The 20907-nt window shown below is 43.1% G+C and overlaps 1 protein-coding gene across 9 annotated transcripts in view; it reads right to left on the bottom strand.

Moving 5' to 3' along the window:
- The window catches only part of DIAPH2 (diaphanous related formin 2), a 359470-nt gene that overhangs the window by 281480 nt on the left and 57083 nt on the right, over positions 1-20907 (bottom strand). For all 9 annotated transcript variants that reach the window (XM_083484624.1, XM_083484625.1, XM_083484618.1 and 6 more), the window contains 5 exons: positions 19811-19885; positions 19647-19716; positions 17615-17751; positions 16113-16221; positions 8843-8953 (listed from right to left, as the gene is read on the bottom strand). In XM_083484624.1, coding sequence (XP_083340750.1) covers positions 8843-8953; positions 16113-16221; positions 17615-17751; positions 19647-19716; positions 19811-19885 — 502 coding nt within the window. The remainder of the gene's footprint in view (positions 1-8842; positions 8954-16112; positions 16222-17614; positions 17752-19646; positions 19717-19810; positions 19886-20907) is intronic.

The raw sequence follows: 20907 nt of genomic DNA, 5'->3' as shown, positions 1-20907 counted from the left end.
ACTGCAGACAGAATTTCAAATAACCTAATAAAAATATGAATCTAGAAACCAACTTAAAATAATTTTGCCTTATATGCCTTATAAGATCCATCGGAACCTGGCTGTAACGTATTTTGTGCTATTTTCAAGTTTTGTTGGCAAACACGAAACAAAAGCAAGTCTTTAGTTAGATGTATTTTAATAAACATTTTTTTCTGGCAGTCAACAACTATTTTAAATTTTCAATAATAAAATATGGTTATTTTTCTAACTACCTCTCTTATATTTATGTGTTAGTCAGGAAAAATGATACCGTATTTGTCGCCCCATAGGGCGCACCGGCCCATAGGACGCACTTAGTTTTTTTTTGGGGGGGGGGGAAATAAAAAAAATATCCCCCCCCCAGGTGCGGGGCTGGGGAAGCCCGAGCTTCCCCCGACCCCAGCCCCCAGAACAGGCTGCTATCCGCAAGCCATTGGAGAGCTGTGTGACTTTGCGCAGCTCTCCCACAGCTAGCGGAGAGCTGCGCGAAGTCCAAAGCCTGGGGCGTGCTGAGCGCAGCACACCCCAAGCTTCTGGATGCAGGCAAGCTCTCTGCTAGCCGTGGGAGAGCTGCACGACTTCGCGCAGCTCTCCCACGGCTAGCGGAGAGCTTCCTGAAGCCTGGAGAGCGAGAGGGGTCAGTGTGCACCGACCCCCCTCGCTCTCCAGGCTTCAGCGAAAGCCTGCATTCACCCCATAGGACGCACACACATTTCCCCTTCATTTTTGGAGGGGAAAAAGTGCGTCCTATAGGGCGAAAAATACAGTAACTTCAATTGAAATACACCATTTTGTTTCCAGTTCCAATTTGTTAAAAAGGTAAAGGGACTCCTGACCATTAGGTCCAGTCGTGACCGACTCTGGGATTGTGGCGCTCATCTTGCTTTATTGGAAGAGGGAGCCAGCGTACATCTTCCGGGTCATGCGGCCAGCCTGACTAAGCCGCTTCTGGCGAACCAGAGCAGCGCACGGAAACGCCATTTACCTTCCCGCCAGAGCGGTACCTGTTTATCTACTTGCACTTTGACGTGCTTTCAAACTGCTAGGTTGGCAGAAGCAGGGACAGAGCAACGGGAGCTCACCCCGTCGCAGGGATTCAAACCGCTGACCTTCTGATCGGCAAGTCCTAGGCTCTGTGGTTTAACCCAGAGCACCACCTGCGTCCAATTTGTTATACCTATACTAATTTTTTTAAAGGGACGCAGGTGGCATTGTGGTCTAAACCACTGAGCCTAGGGCTTGCTTATTGGAAGGTTGGCAGTTCGAATCCCCGCGACAGGGTGAGCTCCCATTGCTTGGTCCCAGCTTCTGCCAACCTAGCAGTTTGAAAGCACATCAAAGTGCAAGTAGATAAATAGGTACTGTTCCGGTGGGAAGGTAAACGGTGTTTCCGTGCACTGCTCTGGTTTCGCAGAAGCGGCTTAGTCATGCTGGCCACACGACCCGGAAAAACTATCTGCGGACAAACGTCGGCTCCCTCGGCCAGTAAAGCGAGATGAGCGCCGCAACCCCATAGTCGTTCACAACTGGACTTAACTATCAGGCGTCCTTTACCTTTTATACTAATTTTAAAACAAATGTTTATATATATATATATATAGAGAGAGAGAGAGATAGGTAGGTATCTGCTAGAGTCCCAACTACCTGAGCAAGCATGGAGTGGTATTTAATCCTAGTCCTACTCAGAGTAGACTCACTGAACTTAATGGGCATGACTAAATTAGGTTCATTAATTTTAGTGAGTCTACTCTGAGTAGGACTTAGTTGAATACCACCTACACTGACTCCCTCTTTTGAATGGGACAAGTAGCATTGTAAACTGAGACTACAACCAGACAAGCAAAGGAAAAGACAGTTTTTATAGAGCATTTAAATGGAGCATATGCATGTCACACAACAGTATGATATGATTACAGTTAAGTGCACAGCCCATCGACATAATTTATATAAACAATAAGCAGAAGTAGAGAATAATGTAAAGACTAAAGGAAAACGTGCTAGCTCAATCACATCTTATATTCTGATTCCAAACTTCTGGGGGAATGTCTCACCATTATGTAGCCAAAATCGCTTGGAGAACCATAATGCTTGTAGAATACATAAAGAATCCCAGGCCCTTCTTTATGCAACCCCTTCCCTGAGAGGTTAGGAGAATGGCAACACAAGAACGGACCTTTTCTGTGGTGGCTCCATGTTTGTGGAATGCACAAAGGGATTCAAAGGGACTCATCTAGCACAGGCATCTCCAACCAGTGGCCCTCCAGATGTTTTGGCCTACAACTCCCATGATCCCTAGCTAACAGGACCAGTGGTCAGGGATGATGGGAATTGAGTCTCAAAACATCTGGAGGGCCGAATGTTGGGGATGCCTAATCTGGCACCATCATTACATGTCTTTAGGCACCAGGCAAAAACAGTCCAAACTTTTGGACATTAAATAATTGGTGTGAGGGTGGGTGGGTGTTATTACGCTTACTTAATTATTATGCTATCTATTATTTTGCTTCTTATTATGTTTTTATTATTGTGCTCTGTAAAATGTGTTAATGTTGCACATTGCTCTGGGATCTTTTGATAAAGGGCAGTATATAAAATGAATTAATGGTGGTGGTGGTGGTGATATCTTGGGGGTGGGATGATTGGGGGAGAGACCCAAACAGCTTAGTGCAGGGGTCTGCAACCTTTAAGACAAAAAGAGACACTTGGACCCGTTTCCGAAGAACAAAAAACTGGGAGCCGCAAAACTCGTCATTATAAAAATAACTTTGTCACTTTTTTATTATTTCTTTGTTTGACCCTTCAGAATTACTCCTCCTCATAGAAATAAACGTTAAATTAACAAGGTACCTTTTTTTGTGTGTGTGTTCTTCACTCCCCTTCAAAACAGTGACCAGCGTACATGCCCCCTTTCCATGCAGTGACCAGCGTACATGCCCCTTACAATGTAGCGGGCGGGCGGGAAGGTGACATCGGGATGGTGCGTGACTAACGCACCCACTGCCCCCATGTGACGTCACAGCCAGTACAGCGCCCACCACAGTGGGGAGTGTCGGGGCGCACAATGCGCCTCCTCCCCTCGCTAGTATCCGCCCCGGAGCTGCAGCAAAGGTGTAAAAGAGCCACATGTGGCTCCGGAGCCGTGGGTTGCTGACCCCTGGCTTAGTGTGAACTAAGCATGCTCAGTGAACACAGAATGCTAATTGGTTAGGGTGAGGGAAACGGAAAGCCAGTGTGGGTAGAAAGAAAGACAGAATGTAGTATCCAGGAAGAGGACTGATTGGCTGGAAGCCTGGATAGGAACACTCTACATATTTTGTTTAGAGTCCTTTTATTTTAAAACAGAGAATTAGGAAAAAATATAGAGTAATGTCACACCCAGAAGGCAACACTTGCAGTTTAGAACCCACAGGTTTTGAAAGAATATAGTAACCATAATTTATGTAACGGCTTATGTCTTCTTTCAAAAATTCTCTAAGCAAGCACAATTTATAGAAAATAAGGTGTGATCACCTCACAAAACTATTTTGTTTTCCCCGAGTTCAACCTATGGTCTATATAAACAATCCTTAGGGAAAGTCAGACTCATTAAATAGAATTAATCTAATTCTTCTTTGGCAGTGAAATAATTCCAGAGAATTGAGGTCATAATATTTTAAAATGCTAAGGTTTCTAAGAAAACAGGTGATAAAGTTGCAGTTCTCCCTACTGAACCATATTATAGTTGCAGCATTTGCTTGATTAAATACCAAGTGTCCGATGTTATAAGAGTGTGTTGGGGGAAATTATAGCCACGTGTTAAAATGCAAAAGGCTGATGCTGCAAGGAGCACTTACCCAAGAAAGTTATTGTCACTTCTGCTATTTATACAGTATAGGGGTGGCCCTGAACAACCCATCTAAAACTATTATGGAAGTGCACTTTCAGCAACCCATTTGTTTTTGTAGCTAAATAAATTCAGCTTTCCTTGGAAAACGTAGAACCAATAATTAGATATAAGTGTTGTTCAGCTGTATACTGGGCTTTTAGAAAAAAGAACATAACTGAAAGTATATCTTGATTTTATACTAATGGAATAAATTTAGCACAACAGCAAGCTAAACAGAGAATATGTTACATGTTTTTTTCAACTGAGGTTGATATTCAGTGTTACTTTAGTAGAACCAAACGTGTTCAGCCAGTCCGATTTTTGCTCTCATTTCCCTAGACTAACATATCACAAACTGCATTGGAAGCTACCCAGGATTCCAAAAGCTGTTTTCTGTGTGCCATAGGTGCAGAGGGCTACTGTTTAAGATCTTTTAAATCCTGGTCTAAGAGTCATAACTCTTATTACTTGTTTATAGGAGCTGTTTATAATAGAAAATTACAAGAGCATAGTTTTCTATTCTACTTAAATTGACTAATAAGAAAAGAAGTTCTACCATCATGGCATAAGGAAGATGAAATGGATATTGGAATTTTTATTACAAACTTCTAGGAGATTTTAAGAGCTTGCACAGGAGTCAAAGTATACTTATAACTTCAGTTCACACAAATAGATCCAATACGGCTATCAAGTATAGGGTATGATTTGGGGAACATAAGCTGTGCCACTAACAAACTATACCCAGATTAGCTTTAGACTTGCATTACCAAAACAAACCATGCCTTCTTTTATCATTTTGTGATTTCCCTTCTATATGGGCTTCAAGAAACTTTTCTCCATCACAGCTTTTTTAGAATTCAGAATCACAATCAAATATTGATCTTGGCAACTATGATGGCATTCTATCAACTTAATTCTGGGTTATATTCAGTGCTCATGCAATGAGATTTCACCTTCACTTTGTCCATGCAGCCCTCTGTGAAGCATCAAAATCAAAATAGAGAGTTGGGTCGCCACGTGCCACCATATATCTTTAACTTACTGGCAGTAGTGCCTTTGCATTAGTAAATCAGTGTGCAAACAATTCACTCCCTTTATCTGTGCTCCAGCTGTTCCTGGTAAATAACACATTCTTTATTTACCAGATTCTTTTAGGGGACCTAGCAGCTATCATTTTCAATGTCTGTCTTACCTTCTTCCTCTTAAAAAATTCTGAGAGTATTTTTTAGAAAAATAGTATGTATTTTAAATATACTGTAAAATGTTTTAAAATGCTAACCAGTAGGAGGGTGGCCTCCTTGAGGCTCCAGGAGAAAGACTTTCCAGCCTCTTCCCATCTCCTTATGCTGTGGTGACCCTTCCGGTGGAGGAAGAGAAGTTGTGCCAAGCACAGCCCCGTCTTCAACACCACCAACCCACCCCAGTCTGGATCCTCAGGTTGTCTTCCCATGCCGCTTCCCCAGGCAATCCCTGGGTCTCCAGAGTTGAGTTTTTAATCTGCGCTTAATCCATGAAGAATGAAACAAGGGAGCAAAGACGAGCTGGCTGGAAAAAATATGAGGAGGGGGAAGCTTCCTCTTCCCGATTTCCCATTCGCCTCTCTCCCAATGTCCAGGCAGTACTAAATCAAGTAAGAAAGCAAACAAGAAAAAGTGGAGAGGTAGGGTACAAAAATTGCCCAGAACTTCCCAGCTGGCTGTGCCTCCCTCTCAGCATTTGGCAAAACTCATCTCTGTGATTTCCCTACACACCCTCTCTTCCTTGCATTGGACCTTATGGATGCCACCATCTTAGCACGGCAGCAGGTTCAAACATGGACCATAGGAACGGTGGCAATAGCCCCATCAGGAAGGCAGGGCTGCTGCACTTTTAATTTGAGCACTACAGAAAGAAATCCAACAGGTGAAACTCTCATGACCAGGAGTTATAAACAGGGACGTTTGTGAGGGCGTTTAGAGAGGGAGTTTGAGAAGGAGAAGCCCACAATGCTGTCTCATGCTGTGTGTAGAACCAAGAGACATGGGCATTGAGGGGGCTGCTGCAGTAACTTGTGCCATGATTGTCTTCAGCCTGAGAACATGCAAAACTACACCTGCAGCAAGTGCAAGCTGGTTGCCTTGCTGGAAGAGAAGGTACAGCAACTTGAGGTCCACCCAGTGTATTTTTCTAGAAAGAGGTGCTGGAACTCACCATGAACACATCCCTTGTTCTCTTAGAATGGCAATGTAGCCCACTTGAGAGGGGCTGAAGCCCACCTGAGAGGTGCCGGGACTGAGTTCCTATGAGTTCCCACTGGAAAAAAGCCCTGGGTCCACCTATCCACACTGGGCAAGATGTGGAGCGCACCTAAAGAAGTGGGAGGCACCTAAAGAAACCAGTGCAGCTGCATAAAAAGTGCATATATACAGTGGTACCTCAGGTAAAGTACTTAATTCGTTCCGGAGGTCCATTCTTAACCTGAAACTGTTCTTAACCCTGAAGCACCACTTTAGCTAAAGGGGTCTCCTGCTGCTGCTGCACCGCCTGAAGCAAAGTTCATAACCCGAGGTAATATTTCTGGGTTAGCGGACTCTGTAACCTGAAGCGTATGTAACCCGAGGTACCACTTTAATATGTAGAAGACAGGGGAAATCACAAACTAAGAGTGTACAACACTTTCAGGGAGAAGCTGAGGCAGGTCAAAGCACGGAGTGAATTCAGGCTTGCAAGAGATGTTAAAAAGAATTTTAAAAGTTTCTTCAGCTATGTTCAAAGCAAGAGGAGGGCAAGCAAGTAGTAAGTCCTCCACATGGAAAACTGCTATTGGGTGACAGAGAAAAGGCAGAACTGCTCAACATCTACTTTACCTCTGTCTTCACTCAAAAGGAAAGTGATGCCTAATCTGGTGATGACAGAATAAACAATGCAAGAAAGGAAAAGCCCAACATAGGGAAAGAGGTGGTACTTTAAATGAATTCAAATCTCCAGGACCTGATAACCTGCACCCAAGGCTACTAAAGGAGTTAGCGGATGGAATCTCAGAGCCTTTGTCTATAATCTTTGAGAATTACTGGAGAAACTGTGAGATCCCCACTAGAGGTGGGCAAATGTCTCCATCTTCAAAAAGGTGGGAAAGAAGACACAGTTAACTACTGACCAGTGAGCTTGACACTGATACCAGGAAAGGTCCTAGAACACATAATTCTACAGTCTGTCTGTGAGCACTTAGAAAAGGATACTTTTCTCAAAAACAAGTCACGCCTGACTAAACTCATTTCTCTCTCTCTCTCTTATAGTGTTACAAGTTTGATGGATCAGGGGAATGCTGTGGATATAGTGTATCTTGATTTCTGTAAGGCTTTTGACAAAGTTCCCCATCTTGTGGAGAAGCTGGTAAAACGTGGGCTAGACGAAGTAACTATTAGGTGGATTTGTAAATGGTTGACTGACCAAACTCAAAGAGTCCTCACTAATGGTTCCTCGTCATCCTGGAAAAGAGTGACAAGTGGGGTACTGCAGGGTTCTGTCCTGGGCCCGTTGTTGCTCAATGGAGTAATAAACAACTTGGATGAAAGTACTGAGGGGATGCTCATAAAATTTGCAAATGACACCAAACTGGGTGGGGGTAGTTAATGTCACAGAAGACAGAATCAGGATTCAAGATGACCTTAACGTATTAGAAAACTAGGCCAAAACTAGCAAAACGAATTTCAGTAGGGACAAATGTACGGTTCTACACTTAGGCAGGAAGAACTAGCAGCACAAATATAAGATGTGGAACACCTGGCTTGCCAGTAATACATGTAAAAAGGATCTAGGGGTCCTGGTGGACCACAATCTTAACATGAGTCAACAGTGTCATGCAGCAGCAAAAAAAAAGTAAATGCTATTCTAGGCTGCATCAAAAGAAGTATAGTCTTCCAAACAAGGAAAGTATAGTCCCTTTCTATTCTGCCTTGGTCACAACACACCTGGAGTACTGTATCCAGTTCTTGGTGCCACAATTTAAGAAAGTTATTGACAAGCTGGAATGTGTACAGAGGAGGGTGACCAAGATGATAAAGTGCCTGGAAACCAAGCCTTATTAGGAGTTGTTGAGTGGTACGTTTAGCTTGGAAAAGAAGAAACTGAGAGGAGATATGACAGCCATCTTAAAATATCTCAAGGGTTGTCACATGGAAGATTGACCATGTTAGTCTTCTCCTGCTCTGGAGGCCAGGACCTGAACAAATGGCTTCAAAAGGAAGGAGATTCCAACTAAACAGAAAAACTTTCTGACAGTGCTGTTTGAGAGAGGAACAGTATTCTTTGGGAGGGGGAGGACTCTCCTTCCTTGGAGATTTTTAGCAGAGGTTGGATGACTATCTGTCATGTATGCTTTAGCTGAAATTCCAACATTGTCGGGGGTTGCAGGGGGTTGGACTAGATGCCCTTGGGTCCCATCCAACTCTTCAATTCTATTGTTCTATTATTCTAATGATATGCTCAATATACTTGTATTGTTTAGTTACAGACGGCACCTTTTTCTTGCAATTAACAGCAAACACAAGATGGAAGTTTATTGTTATCTGTCATAATTGCAAAATTATGATAAATAATGAGTTAATAATTGCAAAATGCTTTGTTATCATTATCTTGCTCTTCTTGTAGGTCATTTGAAGATGGGGAGTTGATCCTTAAATACTGCAATTCCAGATAGCAAAGTCTATCATGCAAAGGTGGATTTAAAACCTAAATCCCCATGTCTGTTTTACTTATCCAATATACAGTATATACTAAAAACAGATAAATTCCTAGATGAACAGGATAACTAACCATGCTGTCGCATTTTGCTCCCATTTCACTATGATTACAAATTATAAATAACCATTAAAGTCATACTTGGTTGCAGCATGAAAAACTTGTGTATGATTTATCATCATAAGGCAAGCAGTCATGGTATTCAGTGCATTAGTAGTACCTCTGCAAATAACTTACTGGCAATATTTTCTTTAGTCCACAGCGCAGGAATTCATTTCTCAAGTGTATCCTAAAATCAAGATCTTCAGGGGAAGTGACAAGGGCATTTATGAACTGCATGCAGGCTGCCTGTAATTAAAAATTATGGTAAAAGCAGCTTATTAGATTCAGCCTTCTCAATGCACACAAGCAATAAACATAGTAGGGGGGGAAACGTTCTTAAATAAGAAAATGTACATTCTAACTAAAAACTTATTTTATGGAGCAACACAGTAATATACTTTACAATAAAACTATATTGCCAATAATGCATCCCACTTAGACTGACCTCCATGAAGTATGTGTCAAAAGCTGTGCATTATAATTAAATGCTGGTGTTTGAGTTAGATATCACACTGTAGATGGTGGAACTTATTATTAAGAGATATTATTAGGGCAGTGTGGCCCTTTTCATAACAAGTGGGCCACAAGAGTACTTCGACACAGAACAATGCCTTGTCATGCACATGGGAAGGCAGAGCAAGGCCAAAATTTGGCGCACGGGAGCATACACACATCCTTGCAGCCCTCACACTGCCTTCCCACAGGCAAGTAAATGAGGTGCTAGGCTTTGGGAAGGATTGCGAGGATCTGGCAAGGTAATAGAGTCCTCCCAGCTCATTTACAAAGCTGGGAAACTGCAAACGAGACTTTGAGAAGGTGGCAGGAGGACTGGAGGACCCTGTCAGAGCCTCACACTTCTTTCCCAAAACCCAGCACTTCAGGATGGGAGTGTGAGGGCTGCAGGGCAGATGGTAGTTAAATGTTGCCAAGGGCTGCTCAAGAAGGTCTCAAGGACCACAGGCAGACCTCAGGCCACATTTTGGACCACCATGTATTAGAGAGTACCAAGTTTAGCTAAAAAATTAAAAGCAAGTATTATTTGGGAAAAGCTACTGGCCAGTATTTTCTAAGAGGGAGCGAAGACAGCCTCATTTTTCACCATTTAGTTTTTTAGCAGGACTGCAATTTATACATGAAATCTGTGCCCAGAGATACCAGAAGAGTGTAACTTTTCTATACAGTCTGCTGCAAGCTGGTGAAATCTTCCAGTACCATACATGCATACAATGCTGTCATTGTACTTGCCTGAATGATCCTTGTTATGTTACGACTGTGACATGACTGAACAAGCCAAAGTACATGTCCAATCGAAAATTAATAGAGAGAAAAGGTGCCATCTGCTGTGATTGTTTTTGCCAGAAGAAATTCTGGCTTAATTGCTTGTATTAATACTGGTAAAGTGAACATTTCAGTCAGAAACGAGTTAATGAGTCTTGCAGTTGTACCTTCAGTCAAGGAGTTTGGATGAGAGAGATCATAAAACTTGCAAAAGCCTTTAAAGTGGATTCACTGTGACACCAGTATAACTGAATGCATCAGAATGGCAGTACACGTAATGCTATAAATATATGGGTTGATCTTAATATGTGATTTAAAGTTATATATTCTTGATCACAGGGAGTTTCCCCTTTTCTTTTATCTAGCTCTTACACTGGGCACCATAACAGGTCTAAAGGGCAAAATGACAATAACTTTTAAGTGTCCCCTTTAAAAAAGGAAAAGAGAACCTAGATTATTTAGACTACTGCAATGTGTTCTATATGGGGCTACCTTTGAAAGTGACTTGGAAACTACAACTAATCCAGAATGTGGTAACAAGGCTGGTGACTGGGAGTAGCCACCAGGACCATGTAACACTGGTCCTAAAGGATTTTCACTGGCTCCAAGCACAATTCTAAGTATTGGTGCTGACCTTTACAAAAGCCCTACACCACCTCAGCCCAGTATACCTGAAGGAGCGTGTCTACCCCCATAGTTCAGTCCAGACACTGAGATCCTCCTCCAAGGGTCTTCTGGTGGTTCCCTCACTGAGAGAAGCAAAGTTACAGGGAACCAGGCAGAGGGCCTTCTTGGCAGTGGTGCCTGCCCTTCAGATGTGAAGGAAATAAAAAACTACATAACTTTTAGAAGATATCTGAAGGCAGCCCTGTATTGGTAAGTTTTTAATGCTTGATGTTTTACTATGTTTTATATATGCTGTAAGCTACCCAGAGTGGCTGGGGAAACCCAGCCAGATGGGCAGGGTATAAATAGTAAAATTGTTGCTGGGGAAACCCAGCCAGATGGGCGGGGTATAAATATTAAAGTTGTTGTTGTTGTTGTTGTTGTTGTTGTTGTTGTTGTTGTTGTTGTTGTTGTTGTTAGACTATAAGGTACAGAAACTTTTCAAGGAAATTTTGCTGTTCCACAAATAAGGATAGTTAGCAGCAGTTTGAATAAGCATTCTGCCCTTGCAAGGAGTTACAGTGATTAATTGTGATACTCTTGTCTGCAAGCAGCCTAAAGTTTTAAATAAAAGTGCAGGAAACATTCTCAACTACACTTTGGTAGGAGTAAAAATTGATGTAATGCAAATCTAGACATGTCCAAAAACACTAAATTAAAGGTTTTTCAGGGAGGGGGAATACAGATAAGGACATGCTTATTTTAGTCCGTTTTAACAAACATCAGACTAAGCAGACATCTAGGCTGGCACTGGAATCATACACATCTCCATAACATTTTTATACATCACTTTTATATGTCTGGACATTTTATATCACCTAGGACCAAGTAATAAAAAGAATTTTGCTTTACATTGCTCAGTGTTACAGAAAAGAAACTTGGCAATTACACTCTTCATAACATAGCTTGCATTCATCAAAGAAAAGGGGATGCTATTGCAGCATAACCTTGACCTTTTATTGAACATAATCTTTCCTTTTGGTTCTTTCTACCACTCAAAGTTTTCATATTGTCATGTCAAGATCACAAAAATAATTTTTGTCTTATGGCCTTAACCTTACAGGGCAGAAGTCATGAACTCAATCGTTATCTCATTCACAAGTTGGTATTCCAGGACTTGATTTTACCTTTCTTGTGATGCAGAGCTAATATACAATATGTGAGGGGAAACCCTCACAGTAAACTGAGGACCAGTAACCAGCCATCTGAGTACTGTATATTCACACCTAAAAATACAATAACCTACACCACTGACATACAAATGGAAAAACCTTTCTATTATGTAGATCAGTTATGCAGACCACAACTTAAGGGACTTTGTGAGTGCGTGGCCTCCACACACACATTTGTGCACACAATTCATCTCATGAATACAGAAGGATTCACTCACAATTCACAACATGGAAACACTGTCCATGTAATAGAAACATGTAGCCCCATGTATATGGCTCACATGCAGCAAATACATAGGAAGCCGCCTTACCCTGAGTCAGACCATCTAGCTCAATACTGTCTAATAATAATAAATAATAATAATAATAATAATAATAATAATAATAATAATAATAATAATAATTTATTATTTATACCCCGCCCATCTGGCTGGGTTTCCCCAGCCACTCTGGGCGGCTTCCAAAAGAATATTAAAATACTATGATACATCAAACATTAAAAGCTTCCCTAAACAGGGCTGCCTTCAGATGTCTTCTAAAAGTCTGGTAGTTGTTGTTCTCTTTGACATCTGGTGGGAGGGCGTTCCACAGGGAGGGCGCCACTACCGAGAAGGCCCTCTGCCTGGTTCCCTGTAACTTGGCTTCTCGCAGTGAGGGAACCGCCAGAAGGCCCTCGGTGCTGGACCTCAGTGTCCGGGTAGAACGATGGAGGTGGAGACGCTCCTTCAGGTATACTGGACCAAGGCCGTTTAGGGCTTTAAAGGTCAGCACCAACACTTTGAATTGTGCTCGGAAACGTACTGGGAGCCAATGTAGGTCTTTCAAGACCGGTGTTATATGGTCTCGGCGGCCGTTCCCAGTCACCAGTTTGGCTGCTGCATTCTGGATTAGTTGTAGTTTCCGGGTCACCTTCAAAGGTAGCCCCACGTAGAGCGCATTGCAGTAGTCCAAGCGGGAGATAACCAGAGCATTCACCACTCTGGCGAGGCAGTCCGCGGGCAGATAGGGTCTCAGCCTACGTACCAGATGGAGCTGGTACACAGCTGCCCTGGACACGGATTTAACCTGTGCCTCCATGGACAGCTGTGAGTCCAAAATGACTCCCAGGCTGCGCATCTGGTCCTTCAGGGGCACGGTTACCCCATTCAGGATCAGGGAATCCCCACACCTGCCCGCCTCCTGTCCCCCAGAAACAGTACTTCTGTCTTGTCAGGATTCAATCTCAATCTGTTTGCCGCCATCCAACCTCCAACCGCCTCCAGACACTCACACAAGACTGTCACCGCCTTCACTGGTTCTGATTTGAAAGAAAGGTAGAGCTGGGTATCATCTGCATACTGATGAACACCCAGCCCAAACCCCCTGATGATCTCTCCCAGCGGCTGCATGTAGATGTTGAAAAACATGGGGGAGAGGACAGAACCCTGAGGCACCCCACAAGTGAGAGCCCAGGGGTCTGAACACTCATCCCCCACCACCACTTTCTGAACACGGCCCAGGAGGAAGGAGCGGAACCACTGTATGACAGTGCCCCCAGCTCCCAGCCCCTCAAGACGGTCCAGAAGGATGTTATGGTCGATGGTATCAAACGCCGCTGAGAGATCCAGCAGAACTAGGAAACAGCTCTCACCTTTGTCCCTAGCCCGCCGGAGATCATCAACCAGTGCGACCAAGGCAGATTCAGTCCCATGATGAGGCCTGAATCCCGATTGGAAGGGATCCAAATGGTCCGCTTCTTCCAGGCGTGCCTGGAGTTGTTCAGCAACCACTCGCTCAATCAGCTTGCCCAAGAATGGAAGATTTGAGACTGGGCGATAGTTGGCCATCGTGGCCGCATCTAAAGATGGTTTTTTAAGAAGCGGTTTAATAACCGCCTCTTTCAGCGGGTCTGGGAAGGCTCCCTCAAGGAGGGAAGCATTCACCACCCCACGAAGCCCATTGCCCAGCCCTTCCCGGCTAGCTTTTATAAGCCAGGATGGGCAAGGATCAAGGAGACAGGTGGTTGGTTTCACTCGTCCAAGCAGCCTGTCCACATCCTCGGAGGTAACAGATTGGAATTGATCCCACGCAATTTGACTAGACAGGACTCTAGCACTCTCCCGCCCCGGCCCTGCTCCCACGGTGGCGTCTACCTCTTCCCGAATCTGAGCGACTTTATCTGCAAAAAACTTTGCAAAATCATTGCAGGAGATCATGTGGCCCGTACTGGGCCCCGATGTAGCAGGTGGTTCCGCTAAATTGCGGACCACCTGAAAAAAGTCTCCTGCTGCTGTTTTCTGCAGATGCAATAGAGGCGGCGAAGAAAGCCTTCTTCGCCGTCGCTACCGCCACTTGGTAGGCTCGACACTGAGCTCTAACCTGTGTCCGGTCAGCTTCAGAATGGGTCATCCGCCACCGGCGCTCTAGCCGTCTCAACGATTGTTTCATTGCCCTCAGATCCGTGGAAAACCATGGGGCTGTCCGGGCTCCATGCAATCGGAGAGGGCGCTTCGGAGCCAAACAGTCAATAGCCCTGGTTAACTCCACATTCCAGCGGGCCACCAGGGAATCAGCTGAAAGGCCATCAACATGGGATAAAGCATCCCCTACCGCTCTCTGGAAACCATTTGGATCCATTAAGTGGCGGGGGCGGACCATCCAAATCGGTCCCACCTCCCTGCAGAGGGGAAGGGTCGCGGAGAAGTCAAGTTGCACCAGGAAGTGGTCTGACCATGGCACTTCTTTTCTTTCGCTTTTACTTAGTGTCAGAACACCAACATCCATGGAGGTAAGCACCAGGTCCAAGGCATGTCCGTGGCTATGGGTTGGGCCAAACTTATTCAGGGACAGCCCCATGGAGGCCATGCTTTCCACAAAGTCCCGAGCGGCCCCTTGTAAGGTCGTGTCGGCATGGATATTAAAATCCCCTAGGACAACCAAACTAGGTGTCTCCAGGAGAACATCCGCCACGACCTGAAGCAGCTCGGGCAGGGAATCCTTGGTGCAGCGGGGAGGTCGGTACACCAAAAGGAATCCTGTACTGCCCCTATTGCCCAACTTCCAGAACATGCACTCAGAGAACTGGGTCTTCCCAATAGGACGCCTGGTGCAAACTAATGACTTCCTAAAAATCACTGCAACCCCCCCTCCCCGCCCACAAGGCCTGGGTTGCTGTGCGTAAGAGAAACCTGGTGGACAAGCAGAGGCAAGAACAGGCCCATCTGCTTCATCCAACCAGGTCTCTGTCACACATGCCAGGTCAAATCCTCCATCCATGATCAAGTCATGGATGGCAGTGGTCTTATGAATCATTGACCTGGCATTGCACAGCAGCACCTTCAGGCTATGTGGGTATCCCTTGCTGATTCTAGTATCCGTCCGGACAGGACCAGACCCGGAGGCAGGGATAGTCCTCAGACAACGACTAAACCTGCCTCCTCTGTAATGACATGGTCTGGTCTTAGCGTAACTCCTCCTCCTACCCGTGATCACTGAGATCGGTTGTCCCAGCGCATCCCCCTCTGTGGAACATACCCCAGCCATTTTGTTGGCTGGGACCCACTCCCCGGCAGCCCTGACCCTTCCCCTTAAGAACAAAATAAGACCTTAAAACAATAAAAAAAACCCAGAAAACAAAAAACAATACAAATGAAAAACTATAAAAATTACAAATCCACACTGACTGGCAGCAGCTCTCCAGAGTTTCAGACAGGGAACGTGCTCAGTCCTACCCAGAAAAGCCAAGGACTGAACTAGGGACTTTCTGCATGCAGAACAGATGCTTTACTGCTTAGCTACAGCCCTTTCCCCAAGCAACAATTGAAAACTTTTGTGACTGGGAGATAACCTGCTGACTGGTTGGATTCTGCCCAGAAGCAGAAGACACTTGAACTAGGGCAGAACTAAACAAGAGTCAGGGAGAAGGAAGGCATATCGTTGTGTGTGGAGACCATGAAAGTATTTATTTTCCCATGCTACAGCCAATGAAACTATTTTCATGTAGAATAAAGGGCCATGTTTTTCATAAACAGAGACGTTAAAACTATTGGGCACTTAATTTCAAACACTTTCTCAAAATTTTTTATTAACACTGCATTAAAGGAAAGAAGTTGTCTAATTTCAAATGTCTAAAATATACACGAAACTGTGAATTAAAGAATCTTGAAGCAAATATTTATTTGGGTGCCAAACCTTTAGCCCTCCAAAAAAGCCATGTCATAACTATATTCTTCAGCAGCTACTTGTTACACAAATCATTTAAATAGTCTAAACTAAGATAATAGTTATGGTTGTAAACCAAAGAATCCCACCTGTAACTGCAAAGCTTCATGATTCTCAAGCCCCTCCACAATGTTTGAGAACCGCTCTCCATTATTTCTCTCAGCAGCAATTGTTATGGCTCCCAAAATTTTGTCCAGACTGAAACAGAAATTTGTTATTTTAAGAATAAGCATTATAAGGCATTCATGTACTTTATCTCTTAGAATCTAATAGGCTACTCATTAACATATTTCTTTTTCTTAATAGGATTTTGTATTTTTTTCAAAGTATGTGTATACAAACACAAAACTTAAACCAAGACATTATGGTTTGAATCTGGAGGTAAGTGAAGGAAGTTCACAGATAGAAAATTTTCACATTCCTTCCTCCCACAGCAGTCAAATGCATCCCATTAAAAGGCTCTCTGGAAGGCTGCAGTGCCTTGCTGAACAATGTGCAGGGTGGGTGCTGGGGAAAGGGACAGTTGCTCAAACTGAGGTGGAGGTTCTCCCAAAAGGCTTCTCAGGGGACTCAGGTAGAAGAAAGGGATAGATAAGTTAAGGAAGTTCACAGAAGGAAACTATCTTAGGATTGAAGGCTATAATATTACCCTTCTCCATATTACGATATGCAGTATTATGTGTTTAGAGGCGGGCAGGTCAGTTTTAAAAATTTATCCAACATAAGGATTCATGGTTTGTTTTTTATGTCTGAAAACACACACACATACACACACACACTTCTTGCAACATACTTCTATTATGGAATGCTGATCTTAATTCTTAATTCTTTATTTTTATTCATTGTATTCCTATCCAACCTTTCCTCTGCAATGAGCTCAAGGTGGCATCCATGATTCTTCTCTTTATCATTTAATCCAACAATTACACAGTGTGGTGGTTTAGACTGAGAGGCATTGATCGTCCCAAGTTCACCCAGTGAGCTTCTTGGCTAAGTGGGGATTTGAACCCTGGTTTCCAAAATCCACATCCAACACACTAAACACTACACCCCACTGGCCCATGGTGCAAGAAAGTCACCACCCCTCTACTTCTCCTGTGACAATTCTACTCAATTCCACCCAGTCTTTCTTTCTTTGCACTAAAAAAAGCATGCATTATGACACTGTCAGCAATGCAGGTCGTGCCTCAAGCCAAAATTCACAGGAAAGTGTGAAAAGAAAACATGAGAAGAGCCCTGCTAGATCAAACCAAAGGCTTATCAAATGAAGCATCCTGTTTCCCACAGTGCCAACCAGATGCCTAAAGGAAGCCCAGAAGCAAGTCATGAGAGTAACAGTCCTCTCCAGCAATTATTCCCCAGCATGCTGCTTCTGATCATGAAGGCAGCAAATAGCCATCAATACTACTGGACATTAATAACCTTATTCTCTATTCAAAGCGGGATGCTGCTGCTACCAAGAGTAGGGATCATGAAGTCTCTTGGGCCATAAAATAGAAAGGCAAAATAGGTTGGGTGGACATACAGAAGATCTTGGATATAAAACACTGAATTTAAATTGACCAATATCTAAGTGTATGATGTTACTTACACATTTTCTTCTCCAACAATACAAATGGCAGAAAGTATTTTTACTGTTTCAGTCATCATATTTGGTTGCTTTGGATCAATTGCTCTGGCAAGTAAAAGAAGGCTTCTTTCATCTCCTAGGATTCTTTGTAATCCATACTATAAAAAATAAAAATTGGAATAGTTATATCCAAAATAATTCCCCTCTATACACACATGCTAATCAATTACAGTTTCCACAACTTGAAATAAATTATTATAATATCAAAACATCTGTGAATGATACCCTTCTAAATCCACTTTGGGGGCAAACCCTCCCCCCTCTGTCCAGTAAATGATGTGTCAATGAGGTTTTCAAGCTTTACCACTGTTTGTGACAGATTAGCTCTAATTTCAGAGGTGAGGATTTGAAAGAATCCTATCTGATCTCTGCTGGGTTTTACTTTATCTATGCTAATCAGCGGAAGCAATGAGAGAATCCAGTTTAAAAAACCAACGCTACCTGATGGGATTGCTACTTGAGGCTACCAGTTTAAATGTTAAAACTTCCTTGCTAAATTGCTTGCATTTCTAATTAAAAAGGTAAAGGTTGAATCTCAGCTGACTGAACATCCTTTGTTAAAGCTCAATGTGTTTGACTGGTTGAGCTGGTGCATCAGAATGCAAGCTATACTTAGTTCAATGGAGCTTATTCCCAGATATGTATGCATAGGTTTGCAATCATGCTACAAAAATGTTTAGTCTTTAAGGCAGGGGTTGGCAAGGTTTACCTTGCCTGGGCCGGTTCACTCCAGCGGAGATCCCTCCGTGGGCTGGATCGCACGCATGTGTGAGCACGCGCACCTGTGATTTCCGGCATCTGCATCTGCACAGACACAATTTCTGGCGCCACGGAAGCGAGTCCCCGCACAGCACTGCTCCAGTTTAGCACAGTGCATGGGGACTCGCCAAGCAGGCAGCTCGGGGGCCGGTTAAACGACCCCCATGGGCCGCTTGTGGCCCATGGGCCTTAGGTTGCTGCCCCCTGCTTTAAGGCCACAGGACTCCTTCTGGAGAAAAACTGGTAATTCCGCCTTCAATTTAGAAGGATGGGATGGGGGGATGCAGGATGGGATGGGGGGACCTATATTAGAAACGAGTGTTACATACCTTGCATTGTCTTATTTTATAATCATGAAATTCCAAAAAAAAAGTAAGAATATTCCAGAAAAGTAGTCTATAATGTAATAGAAAGTCAAAGTTTTTGGTTCTCTATCCTTTCTTAAGTTACCAGTCAGTAAGCTCCACTGCATTCAAAAGGACTTACATTTGTGTGCACATGGTTAGGATTGTGCTGTTAGTATAACATCTTTATAAGATCGCTAAGTATTTTTCCAGATTGAGTCCACCATGTGGACATACCAAGATGCACACCTCATGTGTTTGTGTGTGTTTCAGTGTTTCCTTAATAATAAAAAAACCTATGCGACGGCACTTTTTAACTTTGCAGTATCAGTGGGTTCTGAGTTTAATTTATTCCACATGCTACCAGTTAAGATTAGCAATGGCGAACAGCATGCAGCTGCATGTTCACACTCAGCTTGATCTGAGAGCCTGGAGAGAAGGAGGGCCTTTAATGATGGCCAACCATGTGGTGCATAACCTCCAATCCCAACGCAACCACACAATACTTTAATCTGTTAAATGGACATCATAACTTAGTGGACTGCAGGATGGAGCATGGAAAAAATTGTGACTGTGTTCCTACTCTCAGAAATGTAATTGTATGTATCTTCCAAAATCTCAAATGTAAGTTTTTACAACACTTTATATATTTGTTAACCAATGAAGTAACTGATAAATTAGCTGCCCATTATTCTCTCTTCTGACAGAAGTAATTACAGAAAAACAGGTAAAGTATTGTCACCCATAGGCCAAATTTCCCTTTCGTAATTTCAGCTGTTTATAAATACACACACACACACACAGAGAGAGAGAGAGAGAGAGAGAGTCACTCATGACCACATAAACTGAACTCACTTGAAGGAAAAACCAGAAGAAACTGAAATTCTTACCTTATTATTCATAAATGCTTTGAGGCACTGTATAAGCTTATGCTGATTCTTCTTGTCAATACTTTCTTGCCTTTAAGGGGGGGGGGAGAATACCAACAGTAAGACACTGTATTAACTGCCCCCCTTTTTTAACTATCCCTTTCGCTGATCATGTCTGTACTTACTGTCTCTTGTCCAGAAGCTTCTCAAGAACATCCAACAGAAGCCCAAGCCCTTCATGTCCAAAATTGTTAACCCAACTGTATAAAAATAAAATGCAAAATAGTTTACATTTCCTTTTCTACAGAATCACAATAGGCAAAAGTTAGTCATACGAACCAAGTGCCTGTTACAGACAAAGGGGCTCCAATGCACATACAAGAGGTTGATGATAATGTTGAATGTGTATATAAACACAGAGATTAACCTCTCACCAGCCTAGTTTGTGATATTAAGGAATCCAAAACTGCTAGCATCTTATGGAACAGAAAATCCCTGTGTTATAAGTATTACAGTATTATGTGACATAATATTATTAGGTAATAAAACTACTTAACTGCCTCAACAGCAGCAGCAGCAACACATGCACCACATGGATTAACAGTTTGTTTATCTGGAATCGTTAATCTTCTAAGCATTTTTCCCTCCCAATGGAAAAATTCACACAACACATTCACACAACAGAAACGCACACGAGCACGCGTGCACACACGAAAGGCAGTCATGTTCATAATCATCAATTAAGCTTAATAAAGCATGTTAACAAGTTAAGAGCGATTTCAGGTTAAGAGCGGACGTCCGGACCGAATTAAGTTTGTAACCAGAGGTACCACTGTACTTGGAAAGTTCATTTGCTTCCTATTTTTCTCAATCTTAAGGATTTCATGATTATGATCTAGAGGATATGTAGTTCAAGGCCAGAGAAAGATGAATGGACCTATGGCTCTACTAGGGATTTTGTGTTCCCTTTAACTCCTTTGAATTTAACACTGCCGTGAACAATAGAAAGCAGGATTGAGACACCAACCCCACTGAAGCCCTTATTTGCATATTTTCTTACTTCTTCCCATGGATTAGTTAACATGCTTTCTTAGAGGCCTCTGTACCGCCAGTGCGCAATTTCTGTTCTCATCCTGAGGTAAAGTTCTTAACCCGAGGTACTACTTCTGTGTTAGTGGAGTCTGTAACCCGAAGTGTTTGTAACCTGAGGTACCACTGTATGTCACTTTTACTAAACTAAGTATTGTAATTCAGCTGAAACTGAAATGTGTTGGATATAAAG

This window comes from Podarcis liolepis, assembly GCF_965112155.1.
Source record: "Podarcis liolepis genome assembly, chromosome: Z".
In the NCBI taxonomy this organism is placed as follows: Eukaryota; Metazoa; Chordata; class Lepidosauria; order Squamata; family Lacertidae; genus Podarcis; species Podarcis liolepis.
The sequence above is the reverse complement of the archived record's forward strand: the minus strand, read 5'-3'. Positions and strand labels throughout refer to the sequence as shown.